We start from the raw sequence: 21,504 nt of genomic DNA on the forward strand, positions 1-21,504 counted from the left end.
ATAAAGGCTTTATAAGGGCTTAATAAACTGGTAGACGATTTTCTGGGCTAAAACGATTGCTTGCTAAGCATATTTGACAGATTATAGCGCTTTATAGTTATTATAATCTTGGGGATTGTTGTTAAAAAACGGCAGGCACTGTATGGACACCTTTTTCAGATGGGGGCCTTCTCTAGTCATAGGCAGAGCCTCATTTTCGCGCCACTAATGCGCAGTTGTTTTTGGAAGGCAAGGCATGCAGATGCATGTGTGAGGAGCTAGGATCCACTGAAAAAGCTTATAGATGGCGTCATTTGGTATCGTATTCCCCTCTGGGCTTGGTTGGGTCTCAGCAAAGCAGATTCCTGGGACTGTATAGGGGTTAAATGTAAAAACGGCTCCGGTTCCGTTATTTTAAGGGTTAAAGCTTCCAAATTTGGTGTGCAATACACTGTGGTGAAATTTTGGTGAATTTTGAACAATTGCTTCATACTTTTTCGCATTTTCAGTAATAAAGTGTGTTCTGTTTAAAATTTAAAGTGACAGTAACGGTTTCATTTTAAAACGTTTTTTGTGCTTTGTTGACAAGTTTAAGCCTGTTTAACATGTCTGAACCATCAGATAAACGATGTTCTATATGTATGAATGCCAATGTGTCTCCCCATTTAAATATATGTGATAATTGTGACATGGTGTCCAAACAAAGTAGGGACAATGATGCCACAGATAATAATAGTGCCCAAGATGAGTCTTCAGATGAGGGGAGTAAGCATGGTACTGCATCACCCCCTTCTGTGTCTACACCAGTTTTGCCCACACAAGAGGCCCCTAGTACATCTAGTGCGCCAATACTTATTACTATGCAACAATTAACGGCTGTTATGGATAATTCTATTAAAAATATTTTATCTAAAATGCCTACTTATCAAAGAAAGTGCGATTGCTCTGTTTTAAACACTGAAGAGCAAGAGGACGCTGATGATAACGTTTCTGACATACCCTCACACCAATCTGAAGGGGCCAGGAGGGAGGTTTTGTCTGAGGGAGAAATTTCAGATTCAGGGAAAATTTCTCAACAAGCTGAACCTGATGTTGTAACATTTAAATTTAAATTAGAACATCTCCGCGCACTGCTTAAGGAGGTATTATCTACTCTGGATGATTGTGACAATTTGGTCATTCCAGAGAAATTATGTAAGATGGACAAGTTCCTAGAGGTTCCGGTGCCCCCCGATGTTTTTCCTATACCCAAGCGGGTGGCGGACATAGTAAACAAGGAATGGGAAAGGCCCGGCATACCTTTTGTGCCTCCCCCTATATTTAAGAAATTATTTCCTATAGTCGACCCCAGAAAGGACTTATGGCAGACAGTCCCTAAGGTCGAGGGGGCGGTCTCTACTCTAAACAAACGCACTACTATTCCCATAGAAGATAGTTGTGCTTTTAAAGATCCTATGGATAAAAAATTAGAGGGTTTGCTTAAAAGAATGTTTGTTCAGCAAGGTTACCTTCTTCAACCAATTTCATGCATTGTTCCTGTCACTACGGCAGCGTGTTTCTGGTTCGAAGAACTAGAAAAGTCGCTCGATAAGGAATCTTCGTATGAGGAGATTATGGACAGAGTTCATGCACTCAAATTGGTTAACTCTTTTATTCTCGATGCCGCTTTACAATTAGCGAGATTAGCGGCGAAAAATTCAGGGTTTGCTATCGTGGCGCGCAGAGCGCTCTGGCTAAAGTCTTGGTCAGCGGATGTGTCTTCCAAGACAAAATTGCTTAACATCCCTTTCAAGGGCAAAACACTGTTTGGTCCTGATTTGAAAGAGATTATTTCAGACATCACCGGGGGAAAGGGCCACGCCCTTCCTCAGGATAGGTCTTTTAAGGCTAGAAATAAGCCTAATTTTCGTCCCTTTCGCAGAAACGGACCAGCCTCTGCTTCTACATCCTCTAAGCAAGAGGGTAATACTTCTCAACCCAAACCAGCCTGGAGACCGATGCAAGGCTGGAACACGGGTAAGCAGGCCAAGAAGCCCGCCACTGCTACCAAAACAGCATGAAGGGATGGCCCCCGATCCGGGACCGGATCTGGTGGGGGGCAGACTTTCTCTCTTTGCTCAGGCCTGGGCAAGAGATGTTCAGGATCCTTGGGCACTAGAAATAGTTTCTCAAGGTTATCTCCTGGAATTCAATGAACTACCCCCAAGGGGAAGGTTACACAGGTCTCAATTATCTTCAAACCAAATAAAAAGACAGGCATTCTTACATTGTGTAGAAGACCTGTTAAGGATGGGAGTAATTCATCCAGTTCCAATAAGAGAACAAGGGATGGGATTTTACTCCAACCTGTTCATAGTTCCCAAAAAAGAGGGAACGTTCAGACCAATTCTAGATCTCAAGATCCTAAACAAATTTCTCAGGGTTCCATCATTCAAAATGGAAACCATTCGAACGATCCTTCCTACCATCCAGGAAGGTCAATTTATGACCACGGTGGATTTAAAGGATGCGTACCTCCATATTCCTATCCACAAGGAACATCATCAGTTCCTAAGATTCGCTTTTCTGGAAAAGCATTACCAGTTTGTGGCACTTCCTTTCGGATTAGCCACTGCTCCGAGAATTTTCACAAAGGTACTAGGGTCCCTTCTAGCGGTTCTAAGACCGAGGGGCATTGCAGTAGTACCGTACTTGGACGACATCCTGATTCAAGCGTCGTCTCTGTCAAAAGCAAAGGCTCATACGGACATCGTCCTAGCCTTTCTCAGATCTCACGGATGGAAAGTAAACATAGAAAAGAGCTCTCTTTCCCCGTCGACAAGAGTTCCCTTCTTGGGAACAATAATAGACTCCTTAGAAATGAGAATTTTTCTGACAGAGGTCAGAAAATCAAAACTTCTAAGCTCTTGTCAGGTTCTTCATTCTGTTCTTCGTCCTTCCATAGCGCAGTGCATGGAAGTAATAGGATTGATGGTTGCAGCAATGGACATAGTTCCTTTTGCACGAATTCATCTAAGACCATTACAACTGTGCATGCTCAAACAGTGGAATGGGGATTATACAGACTTGTCTCCGACGATTCAAGTAGATCAAAGGACCAGAGATTCACTCCGTTGGTGGCTGAACCCGGACAATCTGTCACAGGGAATGAGCTTCCGCAGACCAGAGTGGGTCATTGTCACGACCGACGCCAGTCTGGTGGGCTGGGGCGCGGTCTGGGAACCCCTGAAGGCTCAGGGGCTATGGTCTCGGGAAGAATCTCTTCTCCCGATAAACATTCTGGAACTAAGAGCGATATTCAATGCTCTCAAAGCTTGGCCTCATCTAGCAAAGGCCAAATTCATAAGGTTTCAATCAGACAACATGACGACAGTTGCATATATCAACCATCAGGGGGGAACAAGAAGTTCCCTGGCAATGGAGGAAGTGACCAAGATAATTCAATGGGCGGAGGATCACTCCTGCCACTTGTCTGCAATCCACATCCCAGGGGTGGAAAATTGGGAAGCGGATTTTCTGAGTCATCAGACATTCCATCCGGGGGAGTGGGAACTCCACCCGGAAATCTTTGCCCAAATAACTCAATTATGGGGCATTCCAGACATGGATCTGATGGCGTCTCGTCAGAACTTCAAGGTTTCTTGTTACGGGTCCAGATCCAGGGATCCCAAGGCGACTCTAGTAGATGCACTAGTAGCACCTTGGACATTCAACCTAGCTTATGTTTTCCCACCGTTTCCTCTCATTCCCAGGCTGGTAGCCAGGATCAACCAGGAGAGGGTTTCGGTAATCTTGATAGCTCCTGCGTGGCCACGCAGGACTTGGTATGCAGACCTGGTGAATATGTCATCGGCTCCACCATGGAAGCTACCTTTGAGACAGGACCTTCTTGTTCAAGGTCCATTCGTACATCCGAATCTGGTCTCTCTCCAACTGACTGCTTGGAGATTGAACGCTTGATTTTATCAAAGCGTGGGTTTTCAGATTCTGTAATAGATACTCTGATTCAGGCTAGAAAGCCTGTAACTAGAAAAATTTACCATAAGATATGGAAAAAATATATCTATTGGTGTGAATCTAAAGGATTCCCATGGAACAAGATTAAAATTCCTAGGATTTTATCCTTTCTACAAGAGGGTTTGGAGAAGGGATTATCTGCAAGTTCTCTGAAGGGACAGATTTCTGCGTTATCTGTTTTACTTCACAAAAGGCTGGCAGCTGTGCCAGACGTTCAAGCGTTTGTTCAGGCTCTGGTTAGAATCAAGCCTGTTTACAGACCTTTGACTCCTCCCTGGAGTCTTAATCTAGTTCTTTCAGTTCTTCAAGGGGTTCCGTTTGAACCCTTACATTCCGTAGATATTAAGTTATTATCTTGGAAAGTTCTGTTTTTGGTTGCAATTTCTTCTGCTAGAAGAGTTTCTGAGTTATCTGCTCTGCAGTGTTCTCCGCCCTATCTGGTGTTCCATGCAGATAAGGTGGTTTTGCGTACTAAGCCTGGTTTTCTTCCGAAAGTTGTTTCCAACAAGAATATTAACCAGGAGATAGTTGTACCTTCTTTGTGCCCGAATCCAGTTTCAAAGAAGGAACGTTTGTTACACAATTTGGACGTAGTCCGTGCTCTAAAATTCTATTTAGAGGCCACTAAAGATTTCAGACAAACTTCTTCTTTGTTTGTTGTTTATTCTGGTAAAAGGAGAGGTCAAAAAGCAACTTCTACCTCTCTTTCTTTTTGGCTTAAAAGCATTATCCGTTTGGCATATGAGACTGCCGGACGGCAGCCTCCTGAAAGAATCACAGCTCACTCCACTAGGGCTGTGGCTTCCACATGGGCCTTCAAGAATGAGGCTTCTGTTGACCAGATATGTAAGGCAGCGACTTGGTCTTCACTGCACACTTTTGCCAAATTTTACAAATTTGATACTTTTGCTTCTTCAGAGGCTATTTCTCCAACATAGGTGTGTCCGGTCCACGGCGTCATCCTTACTCGTGGGATATTCTCCTCCCCAACAGGAAATGGCAAAGAGCCCAGCAAAGCTTGTCACATGATCCCTCCTAGGCTCCGCCTTCCCCAGTCATTCTCTTTGCCGTTGTACAGGCAACATCTCCACGGAGATGGCTTAGAGTTTTTTAGTGTTTAACTGTAGTTTTTATTATTCAATCAAGAGTTTGTTATTTTAAAATAGTGCTGGTATGTACTATTTACTCTGAAACAGAAAAGAGAAGAAGATTTCTGTTTGTAAGAGGAAAATGATTTTAGCAACCGTTACTAAAATCGATGGCTGTTTCCACACAGGACTGTTGAGAGGAATTAACTTCAGTTGGGGGAACAGTGAGCAGACTTTTGCTGCTTGAGGTATGACACATTCTAACAAGACGATGTAATGCTGGAAGCTGTCATTTTCCCTATGGGATCCAGTAAGCCATTTTTATAACAGACAGAAAAAAAGGGCTTCACAAGGGCTTTTTAAGACTGTAGACTTTTTCTGGGCTAAATCGATTTATATATAAACATATTTTATACTCCATAGCCTTGAGGAATTATTTTAATCTTGGGAATTTTGTAAAATAACCGGCAGGCACTGTATTGGACACCTTATTCTCTAGGGGCTTTCCCTAATCATAGGCAGAGTCTCATTTTCGCGCCTGTATTGCGCACTTGTTTTTGAGAAGCATGACATGCAGATGCATGTGTGAGGAGCTCTGATACATAGAAAAGACTTTCTGAAGGCGTCATTTGGTATCGTATTCCCCTTTGGGCTTGGTTGGGTCTCAGCAAAGCAGATACCAGGGACTGTAAAGGGGTTAAATATAAAAACGGCTCCGGTTCCGTTATTTTAAGGGTTAAAGCTTCCAAATTTGGTGTGCAATACTTTTAAGGCTTTAAGACACTGTGGTGAAATTTTGGTGAATTTTGAACAATTCCTTCATACTTTTTCGCAATTGCAGTAATAAAGTGTGTTCAGTTTAAAATTTAAAGTGACAGTAACGGTTTTATTTTAAAACGTTTTTTGTACTTTGTTATCAAGTTTATGCCTGTTTAACATGTCTGAACTACCAGATAGACTGTGTTCTGAATGTGGGGAAGCCAAGGTTCCTTCTCATTTAAATAGATGTGATTTATGTGACACAAAATTTAGAGAAAATGATGCCCAAGATGATTCCTCAAGTGAGGGGAGTAAGCATGGTACTGCATCATCCCCTCCTTCGTCTACACCAGTCTTGCCCACACAGGAGGCCCCTAGTACATCTAGCGCGCCAATACTCCTTACTATGCAACAATTAACGGCTGTAATGGATAATTCTATCAAAAACATTTTAGCCAAAATGCCCACTTATCAGCGAAAGCGCGACTGCTCTGTTTTAGAAAATACTGAAGAGCATGAGGACGCTGATGATATTGGTTCTGAAGGGCCCCTACACCAGTCTGAGGGGGCCAGGGAGGTTTTGTCTGAGGGAGAAATTTCAGATTCAGGGAAAATTTCTCAACAAGCTGAACCTGATGTGATTACATTTAAATTTAAGTTGGAACATCTCCGCGCTCTGCTTAAGGAGGTGTTATCCACTCTGGATGATTGTGAGAATTTGGTCATTCCAGAGAAACTATGTAAAATGGACAAGTTCCTAGAGGTCCCGGGGCCCCCCGAAGCTTTTCCTATACCCAAGCGGGTGGCGGACATTGTAAATAAAGAATGGGAAAGGCCCGGTATACCTTTCGTCCCTCCCCCCATATTTAAAAAATTGTTTCCTATGGTCGACCCCAGAAAGGACTTATGGCAGACAGTCCCCAAGGTCGAGGGGGCGGTTTCTACTCTAAACAAACGCACCACTATACCCATAGAAGATAGTTGTGCTTTCAAAGATCCTATGGATAAAAAATTAGAAGGTTTGCTTAAAAAGATGTTTGTTCAGCAAGGTTACCTTCTACAACCAATTTCATGCATTGTTCCTGTCACTACAGCCGCGTGTTTCTGGTTCGATGAGCTAGAAAAGGCGATCAATAATAATTCTTCTTCTTATGAGGAGATTATGGACAGAATTCGTGCTCTCAAATTGGCTAATTCTTTCACCCTAGACGCCACTTTGCAATTGGCTAGGTTAGCGGCGAAAAATTCTGGGTTTGCTATTGTGGCGCGCAGAGCGCTTTGGTTAAAATCTTGGTCAGCGGATGCGTCTTCCAAGAACAAATTGCTTAACATTCCTTTCAAGGGGAAAACGCTGTTTGGCCCTGACTTGAAAGAGATTATCTCTGATATCACTGGGGGCAAGGGCCACGCCCTTCCTCAGGATAGGTCTTTCAAGGCCAAAAATAAACCTAATTTTCGTCCCTTTCGCAGAAACGGACCAGCCCCAAGTGCTTCGTCCTCTAAGCAGGAGGGTAATACTTCTCAAGCCAAGCCAGCCTGGAGACCAATGCAAGGCTGGAACAAGGGAAAGCAGGCCAAGAAACCTGCCACTGCTACCAAGACAGCATGAGATGTTGGCCCCCGATCCGGGACCGGATCTGGTGGGGGGCAGACTCTCTCTCTTCACTCAGGCTTGGGCAAGAGATGTTCTGGATTCTTGGGCGCTAGAAATAGTCTCCCAAGGTTATCTTCTGGAATTCAAGGGGCTTCCCCCAAGGGGGAGGTTCCACAGGTCTCAATTGTCTTCAGACCACATAAAAAAACAGGCATTCTTGCATTGTGTAGAAGACCTGTTAAAAATGGGAGTGATTCATCCTGTTCCATTAGGAGAACAAGGGATGGGGTTCTACTCCAATCTGTTCGTAGTTCCCAAAAAAGAGGGAACGTTCAGACCAATCTTAGATCTCAAGATCCTAAACAAGTTTCTCAAGGTTCCATCGTTCAAAATGGAAACCATTCGAACAATTCTTCCTTCCATCCAGGAAGGTCAATTCATGACCACGGTGGATTTAAAGGATGCGTATCTACATATTCCTATCCACAAGGAACATCATCGGTTCCTAAGGTTCGCATTCCTGGACAAGCATTACCAGTTTGTGGCACTTCCGTTCGGATTAGCCACTGCTCCAAGGATTTTCACAAAGGTACTAGGGTCCCTTCTAGCTGTGCTAAGACCAAGGGGCATTGCAGTAGTACCTTACTTGGACGACATTCTGATTCAAGCGTCGTCCCTTCCTCAAGCAAAGGCTCACACAGACATTGTCCTGGCCTTTCTCAGATCTCACGGATGGAAAGTGAACGTAGAAAAGAGTTCTCTATCTCCGTCAACAAGGGTTCCCTTCTTGGGAACAATAATAGACTCCTTAGAAATGAGGATTTTTCTGACAGAGGCCAGAAAAACAAAACTTCTAAACTCTTGTCAAATACTTCATTCTGTTCCTCTTCCTTCCATAGCGCAGTGCATGGAAGTAATAGGTTTGATGGTAGCGGCAATGGACATAGTTCCTTTTGCGCGCATTCATCTAAGACCATTACAACTGTGCATGCTCAGTCAGTGGAATGGGGACTATACAGACTTGTCTCCGACGATACAAGTAAATCAGAGGACCAGAGATTCACTCCGTTGGTGGCTGTCCCTGGACAACCTGTCACAGGGGATGAGCTTCCGCAGACCAGAGTGGGTCATTGTCACGACCGACGCCAGTCTGGTGGGCTGGGGCGCGGTCTGGGGACCCCTGAAAGCTCAGGGACTTTGGTCTCGGGAAGAATCTCTTCTACCGATAAATATTCTGGAACTGAGAGCGATATTCAATGCTCTCAAGGCTTGGCCTCAGCTAGCAAAGGCCAAGTTCATACGGTTTCAATCAGACAACATGACAACTGTTGCGTACATCAACCATCAGGGGGGAACAAGGAGTTCCCTGGCGATGGAAGAAGTGACCAAAATCATTCAATGGGCGGAGACTCACTCCTGCCACTTGTCTGCAATCCACATCCCAGGAGTGGAAAATTGGGAAGCGGATTTTCTGAGTCGTCAGACATTTCATCCGGGGGAGTGGGAACTCCATCCGGAAATCTTTGCCCAAATTACTCAATTGTGGGGCATTCCAGACTTGGATCTGATGGCCTCTCGTCAGAACTTCAAGGTTCCTTGCTACGGGTCCAGATCCAGGGATCCCAAGGCGACTCTAGTAGATGCACTAGTAGCACCTTGGACCTTCAAACTAGCTTATGTATTCCCGCCGTTTCCTCTCATCCCCAGGCTGGTAGCCAGGATCAATCAGGAGAGGGCATCGGTGATCTTGATAGCTCCTGCGTGGCCACGCAGGACTTGGTATGCAGACCTGGTGAATATGTCATCGGCTCCACCATGGAAGCTACCTTTGAGACGAGACCTTCTTGTTCAAGGTCCGTTCGAACATCCGAATCTGGTCTCACTCCAACTGACTGCTTGGAGATTGAACGCTTGATCTTATCAAAGCGAGGATTCTCAGATTCTGTCATTGATACTCTTGTTCAGGCCAGAAAGCCTGTAACTAGAAAAATTTACCACAAAATATGGAAAAAATATATCTGTTGGTGTGAATCTAAAGGATTCCCTTGGGACAAGGTAAAAATTCCTAAGCTTCTATCCTTTCTTCAAGAAGGTTTGGAGAAAGGATTATCTGCAAGTTCCTTAAAGGGACAGATTTCTGCCTTGTCTGTGTTACTTCACAAAAAGCTGGCAGCTGTGCCAGATGTTCAAGCCTTTGTTCAGGCTCTGGTTAGAATCAAGCCTGTTTACAAACCTTTGACTCCTCCTTGGAGTCTCAATTTAGTTCTTTCAGTTCTTCAGGGGGTTCCGTTTGAACCCTTACATTCCGTTGATATTAAGTTATTATCTTGGAAAGTTTTGTTTTTGGTTGCAATTTCTTCTGCTAGAAGAGTTTCAGAATTATCTGCTCTGCAGTGTTCTCCTCCTTATCTGGTGTTCCATGCAGATAAGGTGGTTTTACGTACTAAACCTGGTTTTCTTCCGAAAGTTGTTTCTAACAAAAACATTAACCAGGAGATAGTCGTGCCTTCTTTGTGTCCGAATCCAGTTTCAAAGAAGGAACGTTTGTTGCACAATTTGGATGTTGTTCGTGCTCTAAAATTCTATTTAGATGCTACAAAGGATTTTAGACAAACATCTTCCTTGTTTGTTGTTTATTCAGGTAAAAGGAGAGGTCAAAAAGCAACTTCTACCTCTCTCTCTTTTTGGATTAAAAGCATCATCAGATTGGCTTACGAGACTGCCGGACGGCAGCCTCCTGACAGAATCACAGCTCATTCCACTAGGGCTGTGGCTTCCACATGGGCCTTCAAGAACGAGGCTTCTGTTGATCAGATATGTAAGGCAGCGACTTGGTCTTCACTGCACACTTTTACTAAATTTTACAAGTTTGATACTTTTGCTTCTTCTGAGGCTATTTTTGGGAGAAAGGTTTTGCAAGCCGTGGTGCCTTCCATCTAGGTGACCTGATTTGCTCCCTCCCTTCATCCGTGTCCTAAAGCTTTGGTATTGGTTCCCACGAGTAAGGATGACGCCGTGGACCGGACACACCTATGTTGGAGAAAACAGAATTTATGTTTACCTGATAAATTACTTTCTCCAACGGTGTGTCCGGTCCACGGCCCGCCCTGGTTTTTTAATCAGGTCTGATAATTTATTTTCTTTAACTACAGTCACCACGGTATCATATGGTTTCTCCTATGCAAATATTCCTCCTTTACGTCGGTCGAATGACTGGGGAAGGCGGAGCCTAGGAGGGATCATGTGACCAGCTTTGCTGGGCTCTTTGCCATTTCCTGTTGGGGAGGAGAATATCCCACGAGTAAGGATGACGCCGTGGACCGGACACACCGTTGGAGAAAGTAATTTATCAGGTAAGCATAAATTCTGTTTTTGCACAAGCGTCTGGCGGATGTTCCAGACGTTCAGGCGTTTTGTCAGGCTTTAGTTAGAATCAAGCCTGTGTTTAAACCAGTTGCTCCGCCATGGAGTTTAAATTTGGTTCTTAAAGTTCTCCAAGGGGTTCCGTTTGAACCTCTTCATTCCATAGATATCAAGCTTTTATCTTGGAAAGTTCTGTTTTTGGTAGCTATTTCCTCGGCTCGTAGAGTTTCCGAGTTATCTGCCTTACAGTGTGATTCCCCTTATCTGATCTTCCATGCAGATAAGGTAGTTCTGCGTACCAAACCTGGGTTTTTACCTAAGGTGGTATCTAATAAGAATATCAATCAGGAGATTGTTGTTCCTTCATTGTGTCCTAATCCTTCTTCAAAGAAGGAACGTCTTTTACGCAATCTTGACGTGGTTCGTGCTTTAAAGTTTTATTTACAAGCTACTAAAGACTTTCGTCAAACATCTGCTTTGTTTGTTGTCTACTCTGGACAGAGGAAAGGCCAAAAGGCTTCGGCAACTTCTCTTTCATTTTGGCTAAGAAGTATAATACGCTTAGTTTATGAGACTGCTGGCCAGCAGCCTCCTGAAAGGATTACAGCTCATTCTACTAGAGCTGTGGCTTCCACATGGGCTTTTAAAAATGAGGCTTCTGTTGAACAGATTTGCAAGGCGGCGACTTGGTCTTCGGTTCATACTTTTTCAAAGTTTTATAAATTTGATACTTTTGCTTCTTCGGAGGCTATTTTTATGAGAGGTTTTACAGGCAGTGGTACCTTCCGTTTAAGTACCTGCCTTGTCCCTCCCTTCATCCGTCTACTCTAGCTTTGGTATTGGTATCCCACAAGTAATGGATGATCCGTGGACTGGATACACCTTACAAGAGAAAACATAATTTATGCTTACCTGATAAATTTATTTCTCTTGTGGTGTATCCAGTCCACGGCCCGCCCTGTCATTTTACGGCAGGTATATTTTATTTTTAAACTACAGTCACCACTGCACCCTATGGTTTCTCCTTTCTCTTGCTTGTCTTCGGTCGAATGACTGGAGGTGGCAGTTAGAGGAGGAGCTATATAGACAGCTCTGCTGTGGGTGATCCTCTTGCAGCTTCCTGTTGGGAAGGAGAATATCCCACAAGTAATGGATGATCCGTGGACTGGATACACCACAAGAGAAATAAATTTATCAGGTAAGCTTAAATTATGTTTTTTCTAAGTTTATCACTTTGCTGTGCTTCTTCTGAGGCAGCCTTTGGCAGGAAAGTTCTGCGGGACCTAGTGCCTGAATAGTAACATTCTGCCCTTACTGTTTGTCCCCCTATTCATGTGAACTCCATGGCTTAGGCATTGTTTCCCACTTGTGATGGCTTGTGGGCTCTCACCATCTGATGAAAGAAAATAAACTTATGCTTGCCTGATAAATTAATTTATTTCATGATGGTGGGAGTCCACGAGCCAGATATTACGCAGATGTATTAAATTCAAGATGTGCTTTTTGATGTGTGGTTGCAATCTAGGAGCTATGGTCATATGCAATGCTGGAATACTTTCTCACATTAATGTTGCTGCTTGAGCAGAACCGTTAAATAAAACAAAATTGCATAATCAGCAAATGCAAAATAAAAAGACAATGCAAACGAAAATGAGTAGATTTTATTTTGGAAACATCTGACAGTTATCAGCAAATCAGAAAATTCACATAATTATATAATCTTGCACATGCTCAGTAGGACCTGGTGCCTCAGAGTGTGCATATAAAAAAAAAATATATATACATATTTTGATAATGGGGGTGTGAGTTTAAAAGTTGTTTAACATTGTGTGCTCTATCAGAATCTTCAGTTTCATTTTGACCTTGCTGTTTCTTTAACAGAGGGCAGATGGTTTACATACATACATATTTGATCATTGAGAACACTGAATATTTTATATATAGAATTTCTGTTTTAAGGTTGTTTTCATTGTTGTTTTTTGTATAAGGATTTCCATGTATACTATTTATAGTATAAATAATTTCAAATGTGTGACCATCTAATGCAATTGTAGGTAGGAACTAACATGTTTGATTCAAACTGCCTTTCAATTTGTATTAACAGACTCAGCTGCCACGCCCGACATGATTACATTTGAAAGTGAAGCCGTGTACGGTGAGTGTCAGTTTATCTCAATAGTTTGTGCATTGCTCTCCATGCCTTACGTAGACCATACTCAGCAGCTATGGGGTTAAGGGTATTGCTGAGCATGCTAAAGGGCTAGCTTGCCCAAAACGTTGCTGAGCATAATTAAGCGTTGGCTACTACTGCTGTGTTTGTACCTAAATACTTTTAATGAATTAACTATTTTAATAGGAAGGGGGTACTCTATCTCCCAAACGTTACAGTAAAATGTGTTTTTTTTTAAAAAGACCAGCGAGTGCAAGTTTTTGTTACTTATATATCATGTACACATTTCTGATATATTGAAACCTCTCCTTTGTTGACATATTGATTCCTCTTTTTCATTTCTCAAGAACCCTAGTAATATACATATAGTTACCATTAAGCAGCAGAAAATTCTTAGTTCTTTCTGGGAAATTGTGAGTCGCTGACTTAAGGCTGTGACACACTGCAAGCAGAGCGACGCGCAGCGTGTAGATGCAGCTGTGCGCGCTCAGTGTGTCTTGGCTTTTCATCTCTGAGCACTCTGCTGCGTCAGGTCGCGTAGCTAAGCGCTCAGAGATGAAATATTTGAACTTCAGAAGCGATGCGACGCGGAGCAAAGCAGCTGCTTTGCCTCGCGCCGCATCGCTTGCAGTGTGTCACAGCCTTTTGACCTTCTCTGGACCTGTTTGTTACATCTGCGTGTACAGTGATGTAGTTGAATGACATCATTTTTTTTAAAGATCTATCACATTTCTTCCGCTGCTTATATATTTTAGCAATTTTGAAATGATCTATTTTGTTGTTGCCTTTTAAATGATATTCTAATACAAAAATAACAAGCTGTAAATTGTTAGAGCATGTCGTAATGATCCTAGCTTTTACAGTATGTATTAACCCCCCACCAAAAAAAGTCAGCTTTTAATTATTATTACACATTACATTATTTCTGTCTAAAGGAACTTTTAACTATGTTTTTGTTTTTTTTCTAGATGCGGCAGTATGTTCATTTGAGGATGGGACTCCTTCTGCAGCTCAAGAGGCATGGATCAGCCCTGCACAACAAGAGGCAGAGATCTCTCCCCTCATCAGACTGATCTCTCTGCAGAAGGCTGACGGGTCCTGGGACCTTGAGCCAGAACTGGCTTCTGTACTGGGGTTTTCAGAAGAGGAATTCAAGGGAAAAAATCCTGATCCGGTACTGAATAATTTACTTACGGCTAGATTACGAGTTTTTGTCGGTAAGCTGTGCTGTGCTAACGAGCAGTTTCTGCTCACCGCTCACCTACAAACAGCGCTGGTATTACAGGTTTTTTCCAACCCGGCGTTAGCCGCAGAAAAGTGAGCGTAGAGTAAAATTTAGCTCCACATCTCACGGTAATACCAGCGCTGCTTACGGTAGCGGTGAGCTGGCTAAACGTGCTCGTGCACGATTTCCCCATAGGAATCAATGGGGCAGAGTCGGCTGAAAAAAAAACCTAACACCTGCAAAAAAGCAGCGTTCAGCTCCTAACGCAGCCTCATTGATTCCTATGGGGAAATAACATTTATGTCTACACCTAACACCCTAACATGAACCCCGAGTCTAAACACCCCTAATATTACACTTATTAACCGCCAATCTGCCGCCCCGACATCGCCGACACCTGCATTATACCTATGAACCCCTAATCTGCTGCCCCCAACATCGCCGACACCTACATTATATTTATTAACCCCTACTCTGCCGCCCCCAACGTCGCTGCAACCTACCTACATTTATTAACCCCTAATCTGCCACCCCAACGTCGCCGCCACTATAATAAAGTTATTAACCCCTAAACCTAAGTAAATATAATTTAAAATAATCTAAATAAAATTACTACAATTAAATAAATTAATCCTATTTAAAACTAAATACTTACCTATAAAATAAACCCTAAGCTAGCTACAATATAACTTTAGTTTCGTTTATTTAATTTAATTGTAATTAATTGTAGTTAATTTAGGTAATTAATTGAATTATAGTGTAGTGTTAGGTGTAATTGTAACTTAGGTTAGGTTTTATTTTACAGGTAAATTTGTCTTTATTTTAACTAGGTAGTTATTAAATAGTTATTAACTATTTAATAGCTATTGTACCTAGTTAAAATAAATATAAAGTTGCCTGTAAATATTTATCTGAATCTTCTTCTTAAAGCTTTTATTTCTTTATTTTGTCCTTTATTTTCTTCCTTCTCCAGTTGACTCCATCCGACATGAAATAACCTTCTACCAACTATATCCACTCCACTTAAATCTCTGCTAACTTTCAATCTCGGCCTACCTCAAAACTCATTCACTCAGAGGAATGAACGCAAATGTGTCATCCTGTAATGCATTTGCATTATCTATTTACTTGCTTGTCCTGTAATTTATCTGGGGAGGCTGGAGCGAATCCTGCAGTTTTTGTACAGTAATTGCTTCATCAGTGCAGACAGCTATTTATATCTGTTTAATTGGTCACAGCAAAGGAGAAAAGATAATGATGCTTGAGGTTTTTAAGGGGTTTATCCTTGAAATGCAGAACTTCAAATTGTGATATTAAAATGACAGTTTAAATGCTTGTGCAGCTTATTTATATTATTTAATAAATACTATGTATATAAGAAAACAACTGTAACGCACATTATAACAGAAATAAGCAGTTTAATATGTTTATTTTTTGTCTTGATTCCTAGAGCATTGATGCTTCAGTGTGGGCCACAGTCCTTGCTGTCATCTGGCTTCACACGTCCTGTCCTGACCAGAAGGATGAGTGGGAGCTGCTAGAGGGGAAAGCCCTGGCATGGGTCAAAGCCAAAGCAGGTAAACACGTGGCTCAGAGGGAAATACTGAGAATGACGGATACAGAAATAACAAATACATAAAGCAGGCTTAGTTACAAAATGACACTAGATGTTTCCTGTCACCATCATTAAAAGATCGTTTAGTGTTACAAAGTCCTTCCCTGGATGCTGCAAAGGCAACTTTATCTCTATTGCTGTGTATCACGCTAAGGGGCGTTCCCAACATATCTGTATCGATTGCACAATAAAATAAACGGTTTGAAAAATACATTGTACAATCTGCGATAATGTGTGCATTAAAAATCATATCGATGGTTCATTTTAACCCCTTAAGGACACAGCTTCAGTTTGCTCAATTGTTTCATGACGGAATAATTCCGTCATTGGTCCTTAAGGGGTTAAAAATCTGCAGCATAATGCAAATATAACGTATGCAGGGAAATCATATGTAGTGTACAATGCTATTTTTAAATACAAATTTATACAAATTAAAATTATACCAAAAAGTAAAAAATCCACAGCTTACTTTATTTTTTTTCTATTGTAAAATGAGTTGAACAGGGGGTTCCTTCTGCTCATCTGAAGTTCACAGATGTCATATTCTTTAAGCGTGTTATTGAGTGCAGATCTCACTGTTTTATCTCATCAAATGTAAACTGCCACTTTGTCACAAAATATGCAATTCACTAATTACACAGACAGAAAGAACTTGTATAAGAAACTAAAAGCAAATTCATGTTAAAGGGACAGTAAACCTAAAAAATAATGTTATATAATTCTGCACATAGTGCAGAATTATATAACATTATTTTACTGCTATAGTTATAAAACCCTTTTTTCCCTTTTAATATTTAAAAAACATACCGCTTTTACAGACCCGCTCTCTGCTGAGCAGGTCTGTTTTTTTAAGTCAGCGCATCGGGCCAGCTGTATAGTCACAGCCCGGCCCGACCGTGCCATAGCATTAAGTGAAGCTCGCTCCTGCTGTCAGACAGAACAGGAGCGAGCTGCACTTAGTCTTATGGCGCAGTCGGGCCGGGCTGTGACTATACAGCTGGCCCGATGCGCTGACTAAAAAAAACAGACCCGCTCAGCAGAGAGCTGAGAGCGGGTCTGTAAAAGCGGTATGTTTTTTAATTATTAAAAGGGAAAAAAGGGTTTTATAACTATAGCAGTAAAATAATGTTATATAATTCTGCACTATGTGCAGAATTATATAACATTATTTTTTAGGTTTACTGTCCCTTTAAGGTTTGATTTATAACTGAATAAAAATAAATGTATTGTTCCCTGTTGTATTGTGGGACTTACAGGTTCAGCAGTTTAATAGAATTGAGTGAGTTCTGCCCATGTGAGGGTTGTGTTCTGCCCATGTGAGGGTTGTGTTCTGCCATGTAAGGGTTGTGTTCTGCCCATGTGAGGGTTGCGTTCTGCCCATGTGAGGGTTGCGTTCTGCCCATGTGAGGGTTGCGTTCTGCCCATGTGAGGGTTGCGTTCTGCCCATGTGAGGGTTGTGTTCTGCCCATGTGAGGGTTGTGTTCTGCCCATGTGAGGGTTGTGTTCTGCCCATGTGAGGGTTGTGTTCTGCCCATGTAAGGGTTGTGTTCTGCCCATGTGAGGGTTGTGTTCTGCCATGTAAGGGTTGTGTTCTGCCCATGTGAGGGTTGCGTTCTGCCCATGTGAGGGTTGCGTTCTGCCCATGTGAGGGTTGCGTTCTGCCCATGTGAGGGTTGCGTTCTGCCCATGTGAGGGTTGCGTTCTGCCCGTGTGAGGGTTGCGTTCTGCCCGTGTGAGGGTTGTGTTCTGCCCATGTGAGGGTTGCGTTCTGCCCGTGTGAGGGTTGCGTTCTGCCCGTGTGAGGGTTGCGTTCTGCCCGTGTGAGGGTTGCGTTCTGCCCATGTGAGGGTTGCGTTCTGCCCATGTGAGGGTTGCGTTCTGCCCATGTAAGGGTTGTGTTCTGCCCATGTGAGGGTTGCGTTCTGCCCATGTGAGGGTTGCGTTCTGCCCATGTAAGGGTTGTGTTCTGCCCATGTAAGGGTTGTGTTCTGCCCATGTAAGGGTTGTGTTCTGCCCATGTGAGGGTTGCGTTCTGCCCATGTGAGGGTTGAGTTCTGCCCATGTAAGGGTTGTGTTCTGCCCATGTAAGGGTTGTGTTCTGCCCATGTAAGGGTTGTGTTCTGCCCATGTGAGGGTTGCGTTCTGCCCATGTGAGGGTTGCGTTCTGCGATTGTAAGGGTTGTGTTCTGCCCATGTGAGGGTTGTGTTCTGCCCATGTGAGGGTTGTGTTCTGCCATGTGAGGGTTGCGTTCTGCCCATGTGAGGGTTGTGTTCTGCCATGTAAGGGTTGTGTTCTGCCCATGTAAGGGTTGTGTTCTGCCCATGTGAGGGTTGCGTTCTGCCCATGTGAGGGTTGCGTTCTGCCCATGTGAGGGTTGTGTTCTGCCCATGTGAGGGTTGCGTTCTGCCCATGTGAGGGTTGCGTTCTGCCCATGTGAGGGTTGTGTTCTGCCCATGTGAGGGTTGTGTTCTGCCCATGTGAGGGTTGTGTTCTGCCCATGTGAGGGTTGCGTTCTGCCCATGTGAGGGTTGCGTTCTGCCCATGTGAGGGTTGCGTTCTGCCCATGTGAGGGTTGCGTTCTGCGATTGTAAGGGTTGTGTTCTGCGATTGTAAGGGTTGTGTTCTGCCCATGTGAGGGTTGTGTTCTGCCCATGTGAGGGTTGTGTTCTGCCCATGTGAGGGTTGCGTTCTGCCCATGTGAGGGTTGCGTTCTGCCCATGTGAGGGTTGCGTTCTGCCCATGTGAGGGTTGCGTTCTGCCCATGTGAGGGTTGCGTTCTGCCCATGTGAGGGTTGCGTTCTGCCCATGTGAGGGTTGCGTTCTGCCCATGTGAGGGTTGTGTTCTGCCCATGTGAGGGTTGTGTTCTGCCCATGTAAGGGTTGTGTTCTGCCCATGTGAGGGTTGCGTTCTGCCCATGTGAGGGTTGCGTTCTGCCCATGTGAGGGTTGCGTTCTGCCCATGTGAGGGTTGATGTGATGGTTTGCACTTTGTGCCACCAAATGTATGGAATCAGGCACCTTACTTAGAGTGACAGTACAGAGTCTGCTGTGCTTAACGGGTGTAAATCAGAAAAGTTTGTTGAACGCTGAATCAAACTAGTCTGAACACAGACCATGTTTTCGGCACTCGGGGTAGTGGTGACTGATTCAGTTTGGCAGCCATTGTTACATGCAGTAAAGTTGTGCTGGGAAATAGGGTGATAAAAACGTATACAAAATATGGATTGAACATAAGGTTAAATGTTCAAATTGCTACATTTGAGTCACAAACTGTTTAAGGGACATGAAACGCATTTTGTTTGTTTCATGATTCAGATAGAACATACAGTTTTTTGTTTTTTTTACTTTATTTACAAATCAGCAATAATTCACAAAAGCAAAATATAAAAATCTCAGATTTAAACATTTAAGCAATTCAAAAACATTTTATGCTTCCATCAATCAGTAAATAATTAATTGTTCTGCTGAAGTTTTGTCTTTTAAATAAACAAGCCCAACCCCCCCAACCGAAGAGAAAAAAAAAAAAAAAGGGAAACGGGGAAGGAAGAGAAGGGAAACAGGGTGGTGACAAGGAAGGAACAAAGGGGACCTCCTCCCCCCCCCCCCCCCACGAGAGGCCGTGTTGCGAAGGACAGAAGGCGTGGTAAAGAGACCATAAAAAAGTTGAAATGAAGTTTCCTAAGTTATCTCAGTCACTAGATCATTACCAAGCACCCAGGAGCACCAATTCTGAATTTCTAAATGGGAATATTAAATCATTCATCTCAACCTCAGGCAAAGACTTAATAAAAACTGACCATTTACCAAAGAATTGTCTGATATCTTCGTCTTTATCTAAGTTAGTGTCTCTTTGTTCTAGTAAACATTGTTTTTTCAGGCAATTCTTGATCTCCGAGATAGATGGGGTTGCTCTCATTTTCCATTTTTTAAAGATAAGATATCTGGTTGCCAGAATGGAGAGAAATATGAATTTATCATATGGATTATGATTCTTCGGGCCAAATATAATATAAAATTGTGTAAAGCCCAGAGGAGAGATTTTAAGGGTCTTATTAAGCCAGAACTCCAACTTCCACCATAAGTAAATTAGAATGTTGTTTAAAATTGTATGTTCTATCCGAATCATGAAAGAATTGTGGGTTTCATTTCCCTTTAATTAGTTCTCCCAATTTCCTATTTATTCTTTTTTTTTTTTTTTTATGAAATTACAGATACATGGTTGTCTAGTGGGGGTGCACAACCTCTCCATGTGTCTGTGGCACATGATTGTGAGTAAAATATGAGCTAACATTGTTGGAGGTTTAGGGTTTGAGAGTTGCACATTTGGCACTGCGCTTTTTTTCTAAATGTTACATTTCTGTATACCTGGGTTGATGCATTCTGCTTTCTTGATTTTTTTTTATTTTTTTTATTTTATTTTTTTAAGAATAATTTTCTAAAGTCAAATATGTATTTTCTTAAGGTGCTTCATTGAGTGAGTTCGTCAAAGCTGCCAACGAGTTGCTGAAAGGTTCAGTTGATCCTAAAGTTTTCAGCCTGTAAGAAATCATCTGAGCACTTCCTGGAACAGAAGAGATGAGCCAAGACTTTGCTCCCTGAATGCTGCAATAAATAGGGTTTTTAGTTCATCTTATAACATCTGTTATTAATTTAGTGCCTTTTTATTCACAGTTCCTCTCTGAAAACTCTACCAAACAACCTTTATATGTGTATAACTTAGCTATGTGCAATTGTAATTCATTCAGATGAACGAATAACAAATATGGCTGTGAGTAGCAGCATTCTGCTCTTTTCAGAGCTGAACTTGTTCCTTTGAAAGTGCAAATCCACTCCAAAAAGAGGAGGCCACTACCCACAGTCATATTTGTCATTTGTTCATAGGGATGAATAATAGAATGCCCATACCTACGATAAATGTGAAGCCTGTCTTACTATGCTACTTGTCTGTTTGCAAATAAATAAATTTAGGAGTTGTATCCCTTTTCCTTGTCAGCCTTATTGGTGCAAGTACAGTGCTACCTTTATTTTATGTTTAATAAAAAAAACTATTCTTCTTGTCTTGATAAAACAGATTTCTTATTTATGCTTGTGTATTATATAGTTCTGTCCCTCTAACCATTACAACCGCTACATGTCCCTTTAACATGTACAGAAGCTTATAAGGATTTTGTCACCAATAACACATTTACTTTTGTGCAAACCCAATCACATTTTCTTAAGTGCACTAACCTGATATGAATATTAATTTTTCATTTAGGTGGCGAGAGTCCACGAGCTTGTTACTGATGGGGATAGACATTCCTACCAGGAGGAGGCAAAGTTTCCCAAACCTCAAAAGCCTATAATTACCCAACCTCACTCATACCCAAGTTAAAAAATCTGCCTCCTTAGGAGGTGGTGAAACTCTGTGTACAGTGTTTGAGGGAAGTGAAGGGAGTACTGCCTGATGATATCATGTTTTCGCCTCTGGGAAATCTTTGCATAAAGGCTCTCTGTATATTCGGTCGCATTGATTCATCATCTGCCTCCCTTTACAGATCGACATTATACTCCTCTACCATCACCTCTGCTGATATGTTTCAGTACTGGTTTGGCTGCCTGCTATATGTGGATGCATGGGTGTCTTAAACGGCAAGTATACATTTTATCTTTTTGGAGACACACTCAGCTATGGTTTGGGCACTTTTTAAATT

General features: G+C 42.4%; 1 protein-coding gene across 1 annotated transcript in view; it reads left to right on the forward strand.

Annotated features, from left to right (window-relative positions):
- LOC128648384 (von Willebrand factor A domain-containing protein 5A) overlaps positions 1-20,879 on the forward strand; it is a 314,477-nt gene extending 293,598 nt beyond the window's left edge. Inside the window, exons 19-22 of the mRNA XM_053700991.1 lie at positions 12,905-12,955; positions 13,939-14,144; positions 15,646-15,772; positions 20,274-20,879. Of these exons, the coding sequence (XP_053556966.1) occupies positions 12,905-12,955; positions 13,939-14,144; positions 15,646-15,772; positions 20,274-20,353 (464 nt within the window). The 3' untranslated portion in view covers positions 20,354-20,879. The remainder of the gene's footprint in view (positions 1-12,904; positions 12,956-13,938; positions 14,145-15,645; positions 15,773-20,273) is intronic.
- Positions 20,880-21,504: the final 625 nt, after the last annotated feature.

The sequence above is a fragment of the Bombina bombina genome, chromosome 2 (genome assembly GCF_027579735.1).
Source record: "Bombina bombina isolate aBomBom1 chromosome 2, aBomBom1.pri, whole genome shotgun sequence".
NCBI lineage: Eukaryota > Metazoa > Chordata > Amphibia > Anura > Bombinatoridae > Bombina > Bombina bombina.